General features: G+C 47.1%; 1 protein-coding gene across 1 annotated transcript in view; it reads left to right on the top strand.

Annotated features, from left to right (window-relative positions):
• The window catches only part of LOC109865798 (butyrophilin subfamily 1 member A1-like), a 41,954-nt gene extending 23,988 nt beyond the window's left edge, over positions 1 to 17,966 (top strand). The window contains exons 2-9 of the mRNA XM_020454244.2: positions 4,968 to 5,038; positions 5,248 to 5,346; positions 5,734 to 5,841; positions 6,176 to 6,289; positions 7,271 to 7,411; positions 8,640 to 8,691; positions 16,597 to 16,623; positions 16,726 to 17,966. Coding sequence (XP_020309833.1) covers positions 4,976 to 5,038; positions 5,248 to 5,346; positions 5,734 to 5,841; positions 6,176 to 6,289; positions 7,271 to 7,411; positions 8,640 to 8,691; positions 16,597 to 16,623; positions 16,726 to 17,312 — 1,191 coding nt within the window. The 5' untranslated portion in view covers positions 4,968 to 4,975 and the 3' untranslated portion in view covers positions 17,313 to 17,966. The remainder of the gene's footprint in view (positions 1 to 4,967; positions 5,039 to 5,247; positions 5,347 to 5,733; positions 5,842 to 6,175; positions 6,290 to 7,270; positions 7,412 to 8,639; positions 8,692 to 16,596; positions 16,624 to 16,725) is intronic.
• The last annotated feature ends 2,239 nt before the right edge of the window (positions 17,967 to 20,205 follow it).

Below are 20,205 nucleotides of genomic sequence, written 5' to 3'. Positions count from 1 at the left end.
GACTCTGCTGTAGATCTCATCAACCCCCCTAACTGGGAGGGGGATTACTCGATGTCGACACATCTTTCTAGCTGATTTATACGCTGAAGCTATGTTGCGCTTGGTGACCTCTGACTGTTTCATCCTAACATCGTTGGTGCCGACGTGGATAACAATATCCCTATGCTCTCTACACTCGCCAGTTTTAGCTTTAGCCAGCACCATCTTCAGATTAGCCTTAACGTCGGTAGCCCTGCCCCCTGGTAAACAGTGTATGATCACTGGATGATTAATTTTAAGTCTAATATTGCGGGTAATGGAGTCGCCAATGACTAGGTTTTTCAATTTGTCAGAGCTAATGGCGGGATGCTTCGGCGTCTCAGACGCTGTAACGGAAGAATTAGAGACCAGAGAAGGCTCGGCCTCTGACTCCGACTCGCTGCCTAATGGGAAGAACCGGTTGAAAGTTTCTGTCGCCTGGATTTTTAATTTATTTTTATTTTACCTTTATTTAACCAGGTAGGCAAGTTGAGAACAAGTTCTCATTTACAATTGCGACCTGGCCAAGATAAAGCAAAGCAGTTCGACAGATACAACGACACAGAGTTACACATGGAGTAAAACAAACATACAGTCAATAATACAGTATAAACAAGTCTATATACAATGTGAGCAAATGAGGTGAGAAGGGAGGTAAAGGCAAAAAAGGCCATGGTGGCAAAGTAAATACAATATAGCAAGTAAAACACTGGAATGGTAGTTTTGCAATGGAAGAATGTGCAAAGTAGAAATAAAAATAATGGGGTGCAAAGGAGCAAAATAAATAAATAAATAAATAAAAATTAAATACAGTTGGGAAAGAGGTAGTTGTTTGGGCTAAATTATAGGTGGGCTATGTACAGGTGCAGTAACCTGTGAGCTGCTCTGACAGTTGGTGCTTAAAGCTAGTGAGGCAGATAAGTGTTTCCAGTTTCAGAGATTTTTGTAGTTCGTTCCAGTCATTGGCAGCAGAGAACTGGAAGGAGAGGCGGCCAAAGAAAGAATTGGTTTTGGGGGTGACTAGAGAGATATACCTGCTGGAGCGTGTGCTACAGGTGGGAGATGCTATGGTGACCAGCGAGCTGAGATAAAGGGGGGACTTTACCTAGCAGGGTCTTGTAGATGACATGGAGCCAGTGGGTTTGGCGACGAGTATGAAGCGAGGGCCAGCCAACGAGAGCGTACAGGATGAGCGACACCGGTTGAGCATTCCTACAGCATTTTCCCTCCAGAATCCATGAGAAGGTTGTCCGGCTGCAGGGACCGTGCGAGAGGGTTTATACTACTAGCTGTACTTCCTGGTGGCACAGATGCTGTTTCATCCTTTCCTACACTGAAATTACCCTTGCCTAATGATTGCGTCTGAAGCTGGGCTTGTAGCACAGCTATCCTCGCCGTAAGGCGATCGTTCTCCTGTATATTATGAGTACAGCGACTGCAATTAGAAGGCATCATGTTAATGTTACTACTTAGCTTCGGCTGTTGGAGGTCCTGACGAACCACGTCCAGATAAAGCGTCCGGAGTGAAAAAGTTGAATGACAAAAAAGTTGAGTGAGGGAGAAACAAAATATAAACGGTAATTAAAAAGTTAAAACCGTAAAGTTGTCAGGCAGCAAAGTAAGGTTGGCAATAAAACACACAGCAACACGTAAACAAGTCTACAAGTTGTCACCGGAAATGACACGATTGACAACTTGCCAAAAAGCATTGAAGTTTCCATTGAAGGAGAGCCCACAGTCCATGATAGCGGGCCTTGTCGGTGGCACTGTATTATCCTCAAAGCGAGCGAAGAATGTGTTCAGCCTGTCCGGGAAGCAAGACGTCTGTGACGTGGCTGGTTTAACCTTTTATTATCAGTGATTGTCTGTAGACCCTGCCACATTCGTCTTGTGTCTGAGCCGTTGAACTGGGACTCCACTTTGTCCCTATACCAACGTTTAGCCTGCTTGATTGCTTTGCGGAGGGAATAACTACACCGTTTGTATTCTTCCATATTCCCAGTCTTTTTGCCCTGGTTAAATGTGGTGGTTCGCGCTTTCAGTTTTGCGCGAATGCTCCCATCTATCCACGGTTTCTGACTGGTTTAATAGTCAGTGTTTACTGTGACTATTAACCGTATCGGTATATGTGTCGATATTATTTTCTGAAGCTGCTCTGAACATATCCCAGTCTGCGTGACCAAAACAATCTTGAAGCGTGGATTCCGATTTATCAGACCAGCGTTGAATAGTCCTTAGCACGGATGCTTCCTGTTTGAGTTTCTGCCAATAGGAGGGGAGGAGCAAGATGGAATTGTGGTCCGATTTGCCGAATGGAGGGCGGGGGAGGGCCTTATATGTATTATGGAAGGTAGTATAACAATGGTCAAGAGTTTTAGCAGTGCGAGTACAACAATCAATATGTTGATAGAATTTTGTGAGCCTTTTCCTCAAATTTGCTTTGTTAAAATCCCCAGCCACTGTGCTTCCAGTTTGCATAAAGTCCAGTGAAGTTCTTTGAGGGCCGTCGTGGTATCGGCTTGAGGGGGGATATTTACCGCTGTGGCTATTATTGACAAAAATTATATCGGGAGATAGTACGGTCGGCATTTGATTGTGAGATATTGTAGCTCGGGTGAACAGAAGGACTTGAATGTTACAATCCCTGGTGTCTCACTGAAAAGCAACTCTCGCGAGTAAAATACTCGGGAACAGTGGGTGGTGTGCACGCTTCCTAAGTTGGACCAGAAGATCGCCCCGAGTACCTCTCCTTCACCGGTGTTGTTTTGCGTCAGCCTCTGAAATAAGTTCAATTGATCTGTGGAGAGCAAACAAAGGATCAGGGAAGTCGTAATCCTGATTGTAATGCTGAATGTTCTGGTGAGTTACCGCCACTCTAATATCCAATAGTTCTTCCCGGCTGTATGTAACGACACAAAACAATTCCTGAGCTAATAACATAAAAAATAGTACATAGACAAACTAAATACTGCAGCGTTTCCTAAGAGGTAGTCGCGATGCTGCCATCTCCGTACACGCCATCATGCAAACTGTGTCTGGTTTTAGCTAGTTACTGGCTAGCTTGGTCTTCAGCCAGCATGGACCAAAATAAGGGGGGAAGGGTTCAAAACTCAGACGAAGTTGTCAAGTCAACACATCCGTCAGTGCTGTGGTGAACTGCATCACAACAACCATGCCAAACAGGAGACGTATACTTAAAAAAAAATGTTTTGATGTAAATTAAATGTTGTTTGAGTTGCTTTGTGTATCACCAAATTAGCTTGAGATGATTTTACTGCAACCCTGCTCACTGCATCCATGTTGCTTGATAGAGGCGTTTCAAAGAGCTGTCAGTCAAGGTGAGCTCATGAATATAAGGTCCCCACCCACTCAGTCTGTCTTTTCAAACTTCCTGGTTGTTAGCCATGAGAGAAAAAGTACTTTTCAGAATGACTGTTGAGGACCTTTAAACTGTTTAATGGTTGAATATTTACCCCTGTCCATTTGATCTGTTTCGTCCTGTAATCACATCCAGTTTAGAAGCCTTTATTTAGGCCTCTAGAAGTGCATGTGATATAAAACACCTATTAATGAACCTGCTTGCTCTAATCCTTTGTAATTACAATAGAACATTATTTGTACAGTATTTTAACAGTTTAATTGTCACTTTAACCGTGTTTCATTGCTCTGGCATCAAAGTACCGTGAATATCTCAGTATTGTATTGGGACTATCCAGAGATGGTCAGAGATTTATCATAAAATATCTTGTTTTAATTACAATTATTTTGAAGACCAATGTATCCCTAACCAAAATAACATTTTCAGTAACATTTTACTTGCTATGACGCGTTTTTTTATCAACCTTGGTTGAATGGACTGACTGTAAGTTGCTGAGGACAAGAGCGCCCGCTAAATGACCAAAATGGAAATGTAAAAATGAAAACTTGCAAAGAACACTGGGTAATATGCCACTGCGTGGGTCATTCCAGTAATATGTTGTAAATGAGATTACACTAAAAATGTTGGTACCATAAAATGGATTACTGTCAAATGGATTACAGTAGCTGTACTGTAAAATTACAGTAACTTACTGGTCAATTACTGCCAGTAAGTTTTACAGGAAATGTTTTAGTGTAGCTGTGAAAATCCATTGTTAGTCAACATTTCCAAACACCCAGCAGCATGGGTATTCTACCGTGTTCTCCTTGGAAAGTTAATGATCATATGTGGCCCTTTCCGGCTGTTGCCTTCATCAGAAAAGGTTCAGCAAATCCCTGTTCGACATCAACCTAGCTGCAGGGTGCAGGACAAGAGGGTGCTGCTGATTCAACACGGTGGTTCTGTGGGCTGTGAAAACACTCTCAGCTGCAGCTTCACATCTCATTGGGATATCTGCCTGACACCAAGGCCATAATTAAGATGCATCGACCCACACACATCCTGAAAACATATTACTCTGCAGTTTTCGTCTCTCACACCCCTGCTCTCTCTCTCTCTCTCTCTCTCTCTCTCTCTGTATCTCTCTCTCTCTCTGTATCTTTCTCTCTCTCTCTCTCTCTCTCTCTGTATCTTTCTCTCTCTGTCTCTCTATCTCTGTGTATCTTTCTCTCTCTCTCTGTCAAGCCAGGACAGTTTTAGGTGAGGCCATCCTAATGAGCCCACAGAGGACCTCTACTGCAATGTAGTGATTTAGAAGTTGTGCAGTGTACACACACACACACACACACATATTTCCGAATTCTGCCTCCTCATCGATTTGAGCTGCCATTGGGCTATAACTCAGGCCCAACACTGATGGAATGAGTGCCAGAGTATTGAAGCTGTGTATCACTGTGCCAGAGTATTGATGCCGTGTATCACTGTGCCAGAGTATTGATGCTGTGTATCACTGTGCCAGAGTATTGATGCTGTGGATCACTGTGCCAGAGTACTGAAGCTGAGGGCATTTCTCCCCCCCCCCCCTCCCCAGCTGCCAAGATGATGAAGGAGTGCCTCCAGTTCTTCATCGAGCCGGCCCAAAAAATCAAGATCCGCCTCAAGGTAGGACCCTTGGACACCTATCAACTATCAGACACCCCTTAATAGTACTGATGTTTGTCCTTGTCAAGATGACTCAAGAGAAAGACAGGATTGGTTGATTTCCCGTCTGTGTTTTATCTGTGTGACAGTGCTGCATGATTGATGAATGTCATTTTCCCTTCACCCTTCTCTCTCTTCGTCTCTCTCATCCATTGCTCCCTCTGCTCTAGGAGTCTCGTAAGAAAGGGACGGATGAGAAGAAAGAACCTTTAGTGGAGAGTCAGCTGTTCATAATGGATCTGGCCAGGGAACTCAACAGACTGTGCCAGGTACACACACACACACACACACACACACACACACACACACACACACACACACACACAATGACGGACGCACACACACACACACACACACACACACACACACACACACACACACACACACACACACACACACACACACACACACACACACACACACACACAAGGACGGACACACACACACACACACACTCGGACACACACACACGTACACGGACACACACACACGTACACGGACACACACACACACACACGGACACACACACACACTCGGGGACACACACACTCGGACACACACACACCCACTCGGACACACGCACACACACACACACACGGACACACACACACACACACAAGCAAACAACCACTCTCTCTCTACTATTATCTTCTCAGAGGTCGAAGGTCTTAGCCCACATCTGGACCAGTGAAGACAACTGGCCTCCCAGTGTGTGTAGACACTTCATAGTGGAGTGGGCTGCCGTGCTAGAGAAGAGAGGCCAGGTGAGCACTGATGTTTGAAAGCTATTTGATAGTTTTACTTTAAAAAGCCTTTTTTTCCTTGAAATGAATCCTTTGTCGTTGTTTTCTTTGTTGATAAACTATTGTTAGACTTCTATGAGACTTGTTATTACAGTTTTTACTTCATGATCTCTTTACGGACTTGTTATTACAGTTTTTACTTCATGATCTCTTTACGGACTTGTTATTACAGTTTTTACTTCATGATCTCTTTACGGACTTGTTATTGCAGTTTTTACTTCATGATCTCTTTACGGACTTGTTATTGCAGTTTTTACTTCATGATCTCTTTACGGACTGTCTTTTGATTGTGCAGCTGAGGAGCATGCAGACAGAGAAGAGGGACTGGAAGACAGGGGGAGAGTATGACATGGGAACCCACAAACGGGTCATCATGGACTGGACACACCAGCTCAGAAACAGACCAGAGGTAAGGAACATGGGAGGGATTGGGTCACTAGAGTCAAATCAAATAAAATGTATTTATAAAGCCCTTTTTTCATCAGCCGATGTCACAAAGTGCTATACAGAAACCCAGCCTAAAACCCCAAACAGCAAGCAATGCAGATGTAGAAGCACAGTGGCTAGAAAAAACTCCCTAGAAAGGCAGGAACCTAGGAAGAAACCTAGAAGGGAACCAGGCTCTGAGGGGTGGCCAGTCCTCTTCTGACTGTGCCAGGTGGAGTTATAATCCCACCCATTTTGCCAAAGCACAGCCCACACACCACTTGAGGGATATCAACAGACCACCAACTTACTACCCTGAGACAAGGCTGTGTATAGCCCACGAAGCTCTCCTCCACAGCACGAGTCTGAGGGGGCGGCAAATCAGGACAAGAAGATCACGTCAGTGACTCAACCCACTCAAGTCGAGTATAGCGAAAAAAGCCTGGCAAGACGTGACGCACCCCTCCTAGGGTCGGCATGACGTGACGCACCCCTCCTAGAGCACTAGTAAGCCAATGACTCAGCCCCTGTAATAAGGTCAGAGGCAGAGAATCCAAGTGTCCAAAATATATTTACTACCCTACTATATTCATCTCTCTCTGTCTCTGTCTCTGTCTCTCTCTCTCTCTCTGTCTCTGTCTCTGTCTCTGTCTCTGTCTCTGTCTCTCTCTCTGTCTCTGTCTCTGTCTCTCTCTCTGTCTCTCTCTCTCTCTCTGACTGTCTCTCTCTCTGTCTCTCTCTGTCTCTCTCTCTCTGACTCTCTCTCTCTGACTCTCTCTGTCTCTGTCTCCGATTAGGGAGCAGCTCATCCTCATCTTTCCTTCTCCAATCTCCTGTGTTGCATTAGTGTGCACATGATGGACTTATTATGTTGCAGTATGGACCCGTAATGGAAGACTGCCTCCTAATTCCCTCTTTTCATTTCTTACTATATGAAGTAATATGGACTTCCCTCCCCCTCCAGCCCAGTATCTGGCCCGGTGAGCCCGTATTGATGATGTTGGATGATCTGGAGTTCCAGTGGCAGAGGGGGCGTCTGCCGAACCTTCTCCCAGCCCTGGAGCTGGTCATGTGGGTGGTGCTGAGTGCAGACAGCCCTGACAAGGTGTGTGTGTTTCTATGACTGAACCAAAACAATAAGAACACCTTTGCCTTTCTTCAACTCACACTTTTCTTTTCCGACTTGCACTGAATTTGCCGACAGCTACTCATTGAGAGTGTAATATGCAGTTGTCTTTCTTAGCTATCTTAAGATGAATGCACACAGTGCCAAATTGTAAAAAATAACAAATTGTTATATGGAACCTTTTTTTGAAGGTTCTGTAAAGAACCATGCTCATAAGGTTCTAAATGGAACATGTATGCGGTTATAAAGAACCCTTTCCTAAGGTTCTATAAAGAACCATAAAAAAGGTTCTATATAGCACCAAAAAGGGTTCCGCTATGGTTACAACACTTTTTGGGTCTAAATAGAACCATTTTTATGGTTCTTGATATAACCTTTACAGATAATGGTTCTATAAAGAACCTTCCTTCCTCTCAAGGTTCGTTGTAGAACCATACAGGGTTTTTATTCTGGTTTAATAGCCATATTATATTGTTCAATTCCATAGGATTTATTATTGTGTTTATTAACAAGTTGAATCAGGTGCTCTGAAACAGCTGGGGGTCCCTGAGGAGAGAACTGACAACTACTGACTTAGTCAACCATTCTCAATTAGCACAAGACCATACATGAGTCCATCACATGACTCTGTCATTGGCCATAGACATACATGACATAAACCAATATAAGACAACACATTGGATAAACTGGAAGGACACTCTCACTCACTGTTGCACAAAAAGAGCTGTGCACAAACCACGCCCCAAAATATTCTAATTATCACTTAAACAGGAAAGAACCCTTTTTTGAACTGCAAATAACATTGAAGGGCTTCTTTGTGTCAGTATGGTTCAACATTTGGGGTGGCAGGGTAACCTAGTGGTTAGAGTGTTGGACTAGTAACCTGAAGGTTGCAAGTTCAAATCCCCGAGCTGACAAGGAACAAATCTGTCGATCTGCCCCTGAACAGGCAGTTAACCCACTGTTCCTAGGCCGTCATTGAAAATAAGAATTTGTTCTTAACTGACTTGCCTAGTTAAAAAAATAAAAGAACCCTTGAGGAACCCTTATTTTGTAGTGTGTAATTGTAAGTCGCTCTGGGTAAAAGGTCTGCTAAATGACTAAATTGTTAATGTAAACTAACTGAATAATTATTCATCAATTAATCTGCATGATTAATGCATGACACATTGCACAGATAAAGTCACTCCATCCTCTGTGTCTGCAGGAGGACGTAACCAAGCAGTGGCTGATCAGAAAACAGAGGAGTCAGAAGATTGGTGTGTAGAGCTTTCACGTGTTGAAGTCATCAAGAAAGTGCTTCAAACACACCCTGACCGCCTCGTTACGCAAAATAATACACAGCATCATCTGGATGTGTGTGCAACAACAGTTCAACATTTACCTTCTGCTACCATTTCTGTCGATCCGTCTACGTTCGATAAATCCAATGTGCACTGCAACTGTAACGCAATGCTGCAAGGCATTTCTGGTGTTCCAAAATGCAATGACGCTGTCGGTGTGATGGAAAGAAGGCCCTAGATCAGATCAAGCGTTAACCGGGGATAGACAACGCCAGCATAGCAGGTGTTTTGGTGGTGCCGGAGTCCTATCAGTGAGCAGCTGCTCATGTGGTCATTGTGACGAAGCCACACCAACTGTCGCTATTTTTTAAATTTAACCTTTATTTTAGGCAAGTCAGTTAAGAACAAATTCTTATTTACAATGATGGCCTACCCCGGCCAAACCTGGACAACCCTGGGCCAATTGCCTCCCTATGGGTCTCTCAATCACGGTCGGATGTGATGCAGCCTGCATTCGAACTAGGGGTTACGGTGACACCTCTTGCACTGAGATGCAATTAAAAAAGAATAACCAGGCATCCTCTACTGACGGGATGAGGTCAATATCCTTCCAGGATACCCAGGCCAGGTCGATTAGAAAGGCCTGCCCGCTGAAGTGTTTTAGGGAGCGTTTGACAGTGATGAGAGGTGGTCGTTTGACCAAAGACCCATTACGGATGCAGGCAATGAAGCAGTGATCGCTGAGATCTTGGTTGAAAACAGCAGAGGTATATTTGGAGGGCAAGTTGGTTAGGATGATATCTATGAGGGTGCCCATGTTTACGGATTTGGGGTTGTACCTGGTAGGTTCAGTTCATTGATAATTTGTGTGAGATTGAGGGCATCAAGTTTAGGTTGTAGGATGGCCGGGGTGTTAAGCATGTCCCAGTTTAGGTAACCTAGCAGCAGGAGCTCTGAAGATAGATGAAGGGCAATCAATTCACATATGGTGTCCAGGGCACAGCTAGGGGCAGAGGGTGGTCTATAGCAAGCGGCAATGGTGAGAGACTTGTTTCTGGAAATGTGGATTTTTAGGAGCTCGAATTGTTTGGGGACAGACCTGAATTGTATGACGTAGATTGCCACTCCTCCCCCTTTGGCAGTTCTATCTTGTCGGAAAATGTTATAGTTAGGGATGGAAATTTCAGGAGTTTGGTGGTCTTCCTAAGCCAGGATTCAGACACGGCTTGGACATCTGGGTTGGCAGTGAATAAAACAAACTTGGGGAGGAAGCTTCTAATGTTAACATGCATGAAACCAAGGCTTTTACGGTTACAGAAGTCAACAAATAAGAGCGCCTGGGGAATGGGAGTGGAGCTAGGCACTTCTGGGCCTGGATTAACCTCTAAATCACCAGAGGAACAAAGGAGGAGTAGGATAAGGGTACGGCTAAAGGCTATAAGGACTGGTCGTCTAGTACGTTCGGAACAGAGTATAAAAGGAGCAGGTTTCTGGGCGCGATAGAATAGATTCAAAGCATATTGTATAGACAAAGGTTTGGTAGGATGTGAATACAGTGGAGATAAACCCTAGGCATAGAGTGACGATGAGAGAGATATTGTCTGTAGAAACATCATTGAAACCAGGTGATGTCACTGCATGTGTGGGAGGTGGAACTGAAGGGTTAGCTAAGGCATATTGAGCAGGGCTAGAGGCTCTACAGTGAAATAAGACAATGATCACTAACCAGAACAGCAATGGACAAGGCATAATGACATTAAGGAGAGGCATGCTTAGTCGAGTGATCATAGGGGTCCAGTGAGTAGTTAAGCTGGCTGGAGGCACAGCGATTCAGACAGCTAGCGGGCCGGGGATAGCAAGCTAGCAGAAGGGCTTTAGAGGTACGTCGTGACGGAAGAAGTCTGTTGTAGCCCCCACGTGCTGTTCCGTCGGCAGACCAGCCGTTATGGATAAGTAGTGTTCCGTGTAGTAAAGGTGCCCAGTCCAATTGACAAAATGCCTTGGACCGCTGCGCCACTCGGGAGTACGTTAGACATTCAGAATGAGAGGGTAAAGGTTATATAGAAATAATGGCCATCAAAATGAAAATCATAGAACGAAATACTGACAAATTTCTATAAGCCTAATCAAGCTGTAGATTACATTCCAGTGTTCGAACTTGTAAACACAGCTGCATAGAATTTCTAAATGCAACTCGGTGCAGCCAATGGCAATGTCCACAATAGGTATAATGGGCGTATTAGATTATGCTGAGTGGTGGGGAACCAGGCCCTTCACGTCATTGGGTGAAAGCTGTGAGGGAGGAGCACCGTTCTCAAATCAAACAGCTGCTCGGTCATTTTGTCAACAAAGCAGCATGGTGCATCATCAAAAGATTTTAGAGCAACCAAATGATTATAGATGACGTCCCACACCCTGTAGCGCATGCGCAATGTAGCCTTTTTGTCTTATACCAAACCAATCAGGTCGGTGTGCAACAAAACAAAGCTTCGGATGTCATTGATCACATGCTTCTGATAAAGTGATATAGGCATTGCGTGCTGCTTTGAAGTACACTGCTTAGCGATTTTGACGCATTCTTCTGAGCTCTGACATTAAACGTAACATCACTAGAATTTTCTAAGTAGTTTGCATTGGGAAGACAGATAAAGCGTTTTTATGAAAAGCAAGCATTTTTGCATGGAAAAACACAGACTCCTACTAATTACTACTCGTTTAATTACATCAATTTTGTTTTGAGCCAACTTCGCCGTCGGTACGCCCGGTAGGCAATCAACTTTCACCCAATGCAAATCACACCTACACGGGTGCCCAGATTAATCGAACCCCCTCATTGCTGGGAGCTGACAGCTCTAACACAGTTTCAACTCCGACACCGCCAAAACAACAGCTTTGTAGGTGACGGCCATCGCAAATCTGATTAAATCTTGCCCTTACACAAGTGTTACAGCAATCAGTGACAGAAATGTTGGAGATCACAGGTGTGTCATTGTGTGACAATGTGAGCTGATTGTGCCACTAACTAAAATTATGGCTAATAATCTCAGTGCTCAAGAGATCCCATGAGATTCATAGAGTTTATCATGGGAAAATCAATCCGTCAGCCTTTCATAGCCATTAGGGTGACATCCCAGCAAACATGACGCTATTGAATACCTATGTGGGTATTCGCCTGACACGGGCTAGCCAGTCCCTCCAGGATTTTGTCTGGATTTGGTAAAATATTTGCAAGCAAAAATGCTTGATTTTGCTGAGGCAATTCTGACATTTCGCATGGAAATAGGCAATGATTTTGTCCAATATGTCGCAAAATTGTGCTGAAAAGGGAAAATGTTTTGTGCATGTGTGGCTTGATTTAATCATATAATGCGGTGAATGTACAGTGATTGGTTGAAATTGCGAGCCCTCTTTTTGTACTGCAGTGATCAGTCAGTTTTAAATGATAATATTACAATGATTTGTCTGTTTTATGCGTAAATAGTGTGGTGATTGGTCAAATTTGTGAGCCCTCGCCTCGCATAATAAGCAGGGAATTGTTGATTTTGCAAAACTATTTGCTGTTGCAGAATCACGGAATCCTGGAGCGACGGGCTAGCTCACACTAAGTCCACACCAGCCCAACACAGGCTAGCCCACACCAACCCAACACAGGCTAGCCCACACCAACCCAACACAGGCTAGCCCACACCAACCCAACACAGGCTAGCCCACACCAGCCCAACACAGGCTAGCCCACACCAGCCCAACACAGGCTAGCCCACACCAGCCCAACACAGGCCAGCCCAACACAGGCTAGCTCACACCAGCCCAACACAGGCCAGCCCAACACAGGCTAGCTCACACCAGCCCAACACAGGCTAGCTCACACCATCCCAACACAGGCCAGCCCAACACAGGCTAGCTCACACCAGCCCAACACAGGCTAGCTCACACCATCCCAACACAGGCTAGCTCACACCATCCCAACACAGGCTAGCTCACACCAGCCCAACACAGGCTAGCTCATACCAGCCCAACACAGGCTACCTCACACCAGCCCAACACAGGCTAGCCCACACCAGCCCAACACAGTCTAGCTCACACCAGCCCAACACAGGCTAGCTCACACCAGCCCAACACAGGCTAGCTCACACCAGCCCAACACAGGCTAGCTCACACCAGCCCAACACAGGCTAGCCCACACCAACCCAACACAGGCTAGCCCACACCAACCCAACACAGGCTAGCCCACACCAGCCCAACACAGGCTAGCCCACACCAGCCCAACACAGGCCAGCACAACACAGTCTAGCTCACACCAGCCCAACACAGGCTAGCTCACACCAGCCCAACACAGGCTAGCTCACACCAGCCCAACACAGGCTAGCCCACACCAACCCAACACAGGCTAGCCCACACCAACCCAACACAGGCTAGCCCACACCAGCCCAACACAGGCTAGCCCACACCAGCCCAACACAGGCTAGCCCACACCAGCCCAACACAGGCTAGCTCACACCAGCCCAACACAGGCTAGCTCACACCAGCCCAACACAGGCTAGCTCACACCAGCCCAACACAGGCTAGCCCACACCAGCCCAACACAGGCCAGCCCAACACAGGCTAGCTCACACCAGCCCAACACAGGCCAGCTCACACCAGCCCAACACAGGCTAGCTCACACCATCCCAACACAGGCTAGCTCACACCAGCCCAACACAGGCTAGCTCACACCAGCCCAACACAGGCTACCTCACACCAGCCCAACACAGGCTAGCCCACACCAGCCCAACACAGGCCAGCCCAACACAGTCTAGCTCACACCAGCCCAACACAGGCTAGCTCACACCAGCCCAACACAGGCTAGCTCACACCAGCCCAACACAGGCTAGCTCACACCAGCCCAACACAGGCTAGCTCACACCAGCCCAACACAGGCTAGCCCACACCAACCCAACACAGGCTAGCCCACACCAACCCAACACAGTCTAGCTCACACCAGCCCAACACAGGCTAGCTCACACCAGCCCAACACAGGCTAGCTCACACCAGCCCAACACAGGCTAGCCCACACCAACCCAACACAGGCTAGCCCACACCAGCCCAACACAGGCTAGCCCACACCAGCCCAACACAGGCCAGCCCAACACAGTCTAGCTCACACCAGCCCAACTCAGCCTAGCTCACACCAGCCCAACACAGGCTAGCTCACACCAGCCCAACACAGGCTAGCTCACACCAGCCCAACACAGGCTAGCTCACACCAGCCCAACACAGGCTAGCTCACACCAGCCCAACACAGGCTAGCCCACACCAACCCAACACAGGCTAGCCCACACCAACCCAACACAGGCTAGCCCACACCAGCCCAACACAGGCTAGCCCACACCAGCCCAACACAGGCTAGCCCACACCAGCCCAACACAGGCTAGCTCACACCAGCCCAACACAGGCTAGCTCACACCAGCCCAACACAGGCTAGCTCACACCAGCCCAACACAGGCTAGCCCACACCAGCCCAACACAGGCCAGCCCAACACAGGCTAGCTCACACCAGCCCAACACAGGCCAGCTCACACCATCCCAACACAGGCTAGCTCACACCATCCCAACACAGGCTAGCTCACACCATCCCAACACAGGCTAGCTCACACCAGCCCAACACAGGCTACCTCACACCAGCCCAACACAGGCTAGCCCACACCAGCCCAACACAGGCCAGCCCAACACAGTCTAGCTCACACCAGCCCAACACAGTCTAGCTCACACCAGCCCAACACAGGCTAGCTCACACCAGCCCAACACAGGCTAGCTCACACCAGCCCAACACAGGCTAGCTCACACCAGCCCAACACAGGCTAGCCCACACCAACCCAACACAGGCTAGCCCACACCAGCCCAACACAGGCTAGCCCACACCAGCCCAACACAGGCTAGCCCACACCAGCCCAACACAGGCTAGCTCACACCAGCCCAACACAGGCTAGCTCACACCAGCCCAACACAGGCTAGCTCACACCAGCCCAACACGGGCTAGCTCACACCAGCCCAACACAGGCTAGCCCACACCAGCCCAACACAGGCCAGCCCAACACAGGCTAGCTCACACCAGCCCAACACAGGCTAGCTCACACCAGCCCAACACAGGCTAGCTCACACCAGCCCAACACAGGCTAGCTCACACCAGCCCAACACAGGCTAGCCCACACCAACCCAACACAGGCTAGCCCACACCAACCCAACACAGGCTAGCCCACACCAGCCCAACACAGGCTAGCCCACACCAGCCCAACACAGGCTAGCCCACACCAGCCCAACACAGGCTAGCTCACACCAGCCCAACACAGGCTAGCTCACACCAGCCCAACACAGGCTAGCTCACACCAGCCCAACACAGGCCAGCCCAACACAGGCTAGCTCACACCAGCCCAACACAGGCTAGCCCACACCAGCCCAACACAGGCCAGCTCACACCAGCCCAACACAGGCTAGCTCACACCATCCCAACACAGGCTAGCTCACACCAGCCCAACACAGGCTAGCTCACACCAGCCCAACACAGGCTAGCTCACACCAGCCCAACACAGGCTAGCTCACACCAGCCCAACACAGGCTAACCCACACCAGCCCAACACAGGCCAGCCCAACACAGGCTAGCTCACACCAGCCCAACACAGGCTAGCTCACACCATCCCAACACAGGCTAGCTCACACCAGCCCAACACAGGCTAGCTCACACCAGCCCAACACAGGCTAGCTCACACCAGCCCAACACAGGCTAGCTCACACCAGCCCAACACAGGCTAGCTCACACCAGCCCAACACAGGCTAGCCCACACCAACCCAACACAGGCTAGCTCACACCAGCCCAACACAGGCTAGCCCTCACCAGCCCAACACGGGCTAGCCCTCACCAGCCCAACACAGGCTATCCCTCACACCAGCCCAACACAGGCTAGCCCTCACACCAGCCCAACACAGGCTAGCCCTCACACCAGCCCAACACAGGCTAGCCCTCACACCAGCCCAACACAGGCTAGCCCTCACCAGCCCAACACGGGCTATCCCTCACCAGCCCAACACGGGCTAGCCCTCACCAGCCCAACACGGGCTAGCCCTCACCAGCCCAACACGGGCTAGCCCAAGTCCTACTACCTCACAATGTAGAGGCAGGGACTTATTCAAATATTTGGGCCATTGTTTGCACACAGGTCTTTCTGTGCAACCGTTACTGAGAAGTTCGTTCCAGTTTAAGTGTTCTGTTCTGTAATGCCCAAATAGTGTTTGATCTTATACCGCGCCAATGCTGAAGTTATCAAAAATACTTCAATAAGTGTGAGGTGTGGGAAACTAAACAGTTTGTCTTGTAAGACATATATGTATGGTAGTGACAACCTGGTTGTCATTCTGATACAATGTGACACATTCACCAAATACCTTTAATGCTTGAAAATGTATGCATTGGATTGTAATAAATAAATAATACATCAATTCATATTTAAAAACATATAAATTGGCATAGGGTGGGGCAGCCCAAATGGGGCCATTATTCTTGCCCACATCGGGCTGACATCATGCTAATGCGGGCATGTTTGCTGGGAAAACATTATTTCAGACAAAGTTAGGGCTGCCCACACTGGGCCAAAGCCTTAGGGACCAATGTGGAGCCAAGGCCCATCAGCTTAATGTCCGCAGCCTTTGGGCCCACATCGTGCCAATGTGGGCATGTTTTCTGGGATGGTTGATGAATCACTTGAAGTGCTGCCAATTGGTATCGATAAGAACAATGGAAGGAGTGGAATGGAACAAACATGCCTGTGTACTTGGCAGTTAAGTAACAGAAAATGGGTTAAGATTGAATTTTTGACAGTATTTTAACCCCAGTTTTGTTGACTCTTTCAGATGCAGCCCGCTACATTCCCCACAACGGTATGTGAAACTCATAATGGATTTGTTATTGAGGAGTAAAGGAAACTGTAAATACAGTCACGCCTTTTCTTACTCTTAACAACAACTTTTGTTTTATCTCAGTATGGAACTGGATCTGTGATGCTGCAGAGGAAGTGACCCTTGACCCCAAGACAGCCAACCCTGACCTCTTCCTCTCTGATGACGACAAGCGAATGCGCTGTGGCCTGGAGCGGCGAGACATCCCTAACTGCAGTCGCCGCTTCGACGGCTGGTGGTTTTGCGCTCTGGGAAGCGAGGGCTACATCTCCGGGCGCCATTACTGGGAAGTCGAAGTGGGCGACCGGGACTGGCGGCTGGGTGTGGCTAAAGGCTCCGCCCAGAGGAAGGGTTACAGTCCCCTCAACACACAGACGGGCTACCTCACCCTGAGGCTGGAGAGGGGCTCAGACCTCAAGGCACTGACGGTGCCCGCCACGCCACTGGCCCAGATGCTGGTCCCCAGAAAGGTAGGGGTCTACCTGGACTATGAGCAGGGCCAGCTCTCCTTCTACGATGTGGAGAAGAGGTCCCACATCTACACGTACAACGAGACCTTCACAGAGAGACTGTTCCCCGTGTTTGGGACTGTAGAGGTGGTGAGGGATCTGGTGATCAGGCCTGCACAGACCAGGGAACCCTGCCTCTGCCCTGGACCCTGTCTCTGGTGATAACGTATTACATCGTTCTTCAAACCTGGTCCTGGAGAGCTAGCCTGGAATCCACACGGAATATTGTAAATGTAGCGAAATTCAGTGTAAATTCCAGGCTAGTGGAGGGCAGGCTTTTGTTCTGATCCAGCACTATCACACCTGATTCGATGGTGTGATGATTAGTTCATTCAGGTGTGTTAAAACAAGGCTGGAACAAATGCATGCACTCCTTAGGACCTGGACTGAAGAACAATTATTACCTCCTCCCTGTTACACTTTTTATTACATTGCCTTCATGCCACACTACTTCAAGGTACAAAGGAACTGTAAAAGAACGTGCTGCCCAAATTACCCAAAGATCTGACGTAGTCGATATTTAGATCAGCAAGAGCTTGCACACAGAAGACACACACAGAGAGACACACACACAGAGAGAGACAGACAGCTAGGGTTTACAGTCTATAGTGTATAAAAGGGATGGTAGAGAAGGTAGCATGCAGTACTTCATTACTCCTCCGATTCTCTTATTAGATTTTCTGATTCTCTTCCTGTCTGATTCCACTGTTCAGCTTGCAAGAGTCTAAGCATCTTTTTGGAAGTTACGGTTGATATTGACAGTGTGTAAAATGGTGTGTGTTTTTTCAGTCATCAATAAATTAAGAAAAATCTCAAGAAGATGTTTGTCGGTTTCTAGTCAACAAAGGTGTGGAATTAGGGTTGCAAAGGTAGGGTATATTACTGGTAACTTTCAAAGTCTACCAGTAAACTACCTGAATTTTTGTAACTTTCAGGAATTGTATGGAATTTATCACATGACATCTAGTGGCCTGTATGGGTACTTCAGATTATCACAGGTGTCTAATTATTTCTGGCCTCTGTGGGGCCTTATCACATGTAAAATAAGATTATTTAAAAAAATATATAAACATTATCCTAAATACAACCCATCAACTTAGTGAATGCCATTTGTGTTTAATATGAGGGTTTCAGCATTAAATATCCTTTATATTACTTACACACGTTTATATATTTGGCGATGTCTTTGTTAATGTTTCGGGGCGCCAAACTGGTGGCACTTGTGAAAAAAGTCAATAGAAGAGTTAGGGCTCTTTTAAATCAGATCCGCTTTAGCCGACATCCACATGGCAGTTGTTTTGCTAGGGTCGGAAATGGAACTGCGTTAGAGCTGTCAAATCCACAAGCGGCTCCTGGCGCTATACCTTTCATTTTATTGAACCTTTATTTAACGAGGCAAGTCAGTTAAGAACAAAATTCTTATTTACAATGACGGCCCTACCGAAAGCGGACTTTTCCATTGGCTGCATGGAGTTGCATTAAGGGAAATCCCATACAGCCTTGTTTACAAGCTTGAAGACTGGAATGCGAGATGTAATCTACACCATAGAAATCCTAATTATTTTGTTTAATGATTTTTAGTTTGAGCGTCATTTCTATATAGCCTCGACTTTCCCATTCGGAACTTCTAAAGCTAGTGGGATGGGTGTGGCTTGGTGACAATGATCTCGAATAGCTGCTCACCGATTTGACAGCTCCAACGCAACTGCCGGGTTAACGCTTGATCTGATTGAATCTAGGCCTTAATTGAAAATGCCATTGTTGATTTAGATGAATTTTTCATTAATTAGGCTTTTTTTCTCTTGAACCACTAGAAACTAATGGACGATATGGACACAGATGTACAAAATGCGTACTCTATATGAATACATATATTCAAGTTTAAATGACCATAGATTGCCTGATAATTACCAACAATTGCGGTAACTTTGGTAAATTACCGGTAGTTTGCTCCCCTGCAGTGCCTTTGAAAAGTATTCAGACCCCTTGACTTTTTCCACATTTCTTTACATGACAGCCTTATCTAAAGTGGTTCAAATAGTTTTTCCCCCTAATCAATCTACACACCATACCCTATAATGACAAAGCAAAAACTGTTTTAGCAATTTTACATAAGTATTCAGACCCTTTACTCAGTACTTTGTGGAAGCAACTTTGGCAGCGATTACAGCCTCACGTCTTCTTGGGTATGACACTACAAACTTGGCGCACCTGTATTTGGGGAGTTTCTCCCATTCTTCTCTGCAGATGCTCTCAAGCTCTGTCAGATTGGATGGGGAGTGTCGCTGCACAGCTATTTTCAGGTCTCTCTAGAGATGTTCGTTCGGGTTCATATCTGGGCTCTGGCTGGGCCACTCAAGGACATTCAGAGACTTGTCCCAAAGCAACTCCTGCGTTGTCTTAGTTGAGTGCTTAGGGTCATTATCCTGTTGGAAGGTGAACCTTCGCCCCAGGCTGAGGTCCTGAGTGCTCTGGAGCAGGTTTTCATCAAGGATCTCTGTACTTTGCTCTGTTCATCTATCCTTCAATGAAAAACATCCCCACAGCATGATGCTGCCACCATCACGCTTCACTGTAGGGATGGTGCCAGGTTTTCTCCAGCCATGACGCTTGGCATTCTGGCCAAAGAGTTCAATCTTGGTTTCATATGGTTTCTCATGGTCTGAGATTCTTTAGATGCCTTTTGGCAAACTCCAAGCGGGCTGTCATGTGCCTTTTACTGTGGAATGGCTTCCGTCTGGTCACTCTACCGTAAAGGCCTGATTGGTGGAGTGTTGCAGAGATGGTTGTCCTTATAGAAGTTTCTCCCATCTCTACGGAGGAACTCTGGAGCTCTGTCAGAGTGACCATCGGGTTCTTGGTCCCCTCCCTGACCAAGGCCCTTCTCCCCTGATTGCTCAGTTTGGCCGGGCGGCCAGCACTAGGAAGAGTCTTGGTGGTTCCAAACTTCTTCCATTTTGGGGTTATTGTGTTTAGATTGAGGTGTGAAAAAGGGAAGGGGTCTGAATACTTTCCGAATGAACTGTACATGAGAATATACAGAAATGCATCTAGA

This window comes from Oncorhynchus kisutch, linkage group LG20 (genome assembly GCF_002021735.2).
Source record: "Oncorhynchus kisutch isolate 150728-3 linkage group LG20, Okis_V2, whole genome shotgun sequence".
In the NCBI taxonomy this organism is placed as follows: domain Eukaryota; kingdom Metazoa; phylum Chordata; class Actinopteri; order Salmoniformes; family Salmonidae; genus Oncorhynchus; species Oncorhynchus kisutch.
This window is presented reverse-complemented; position numbering and strand designations above follow the sequence as displayed.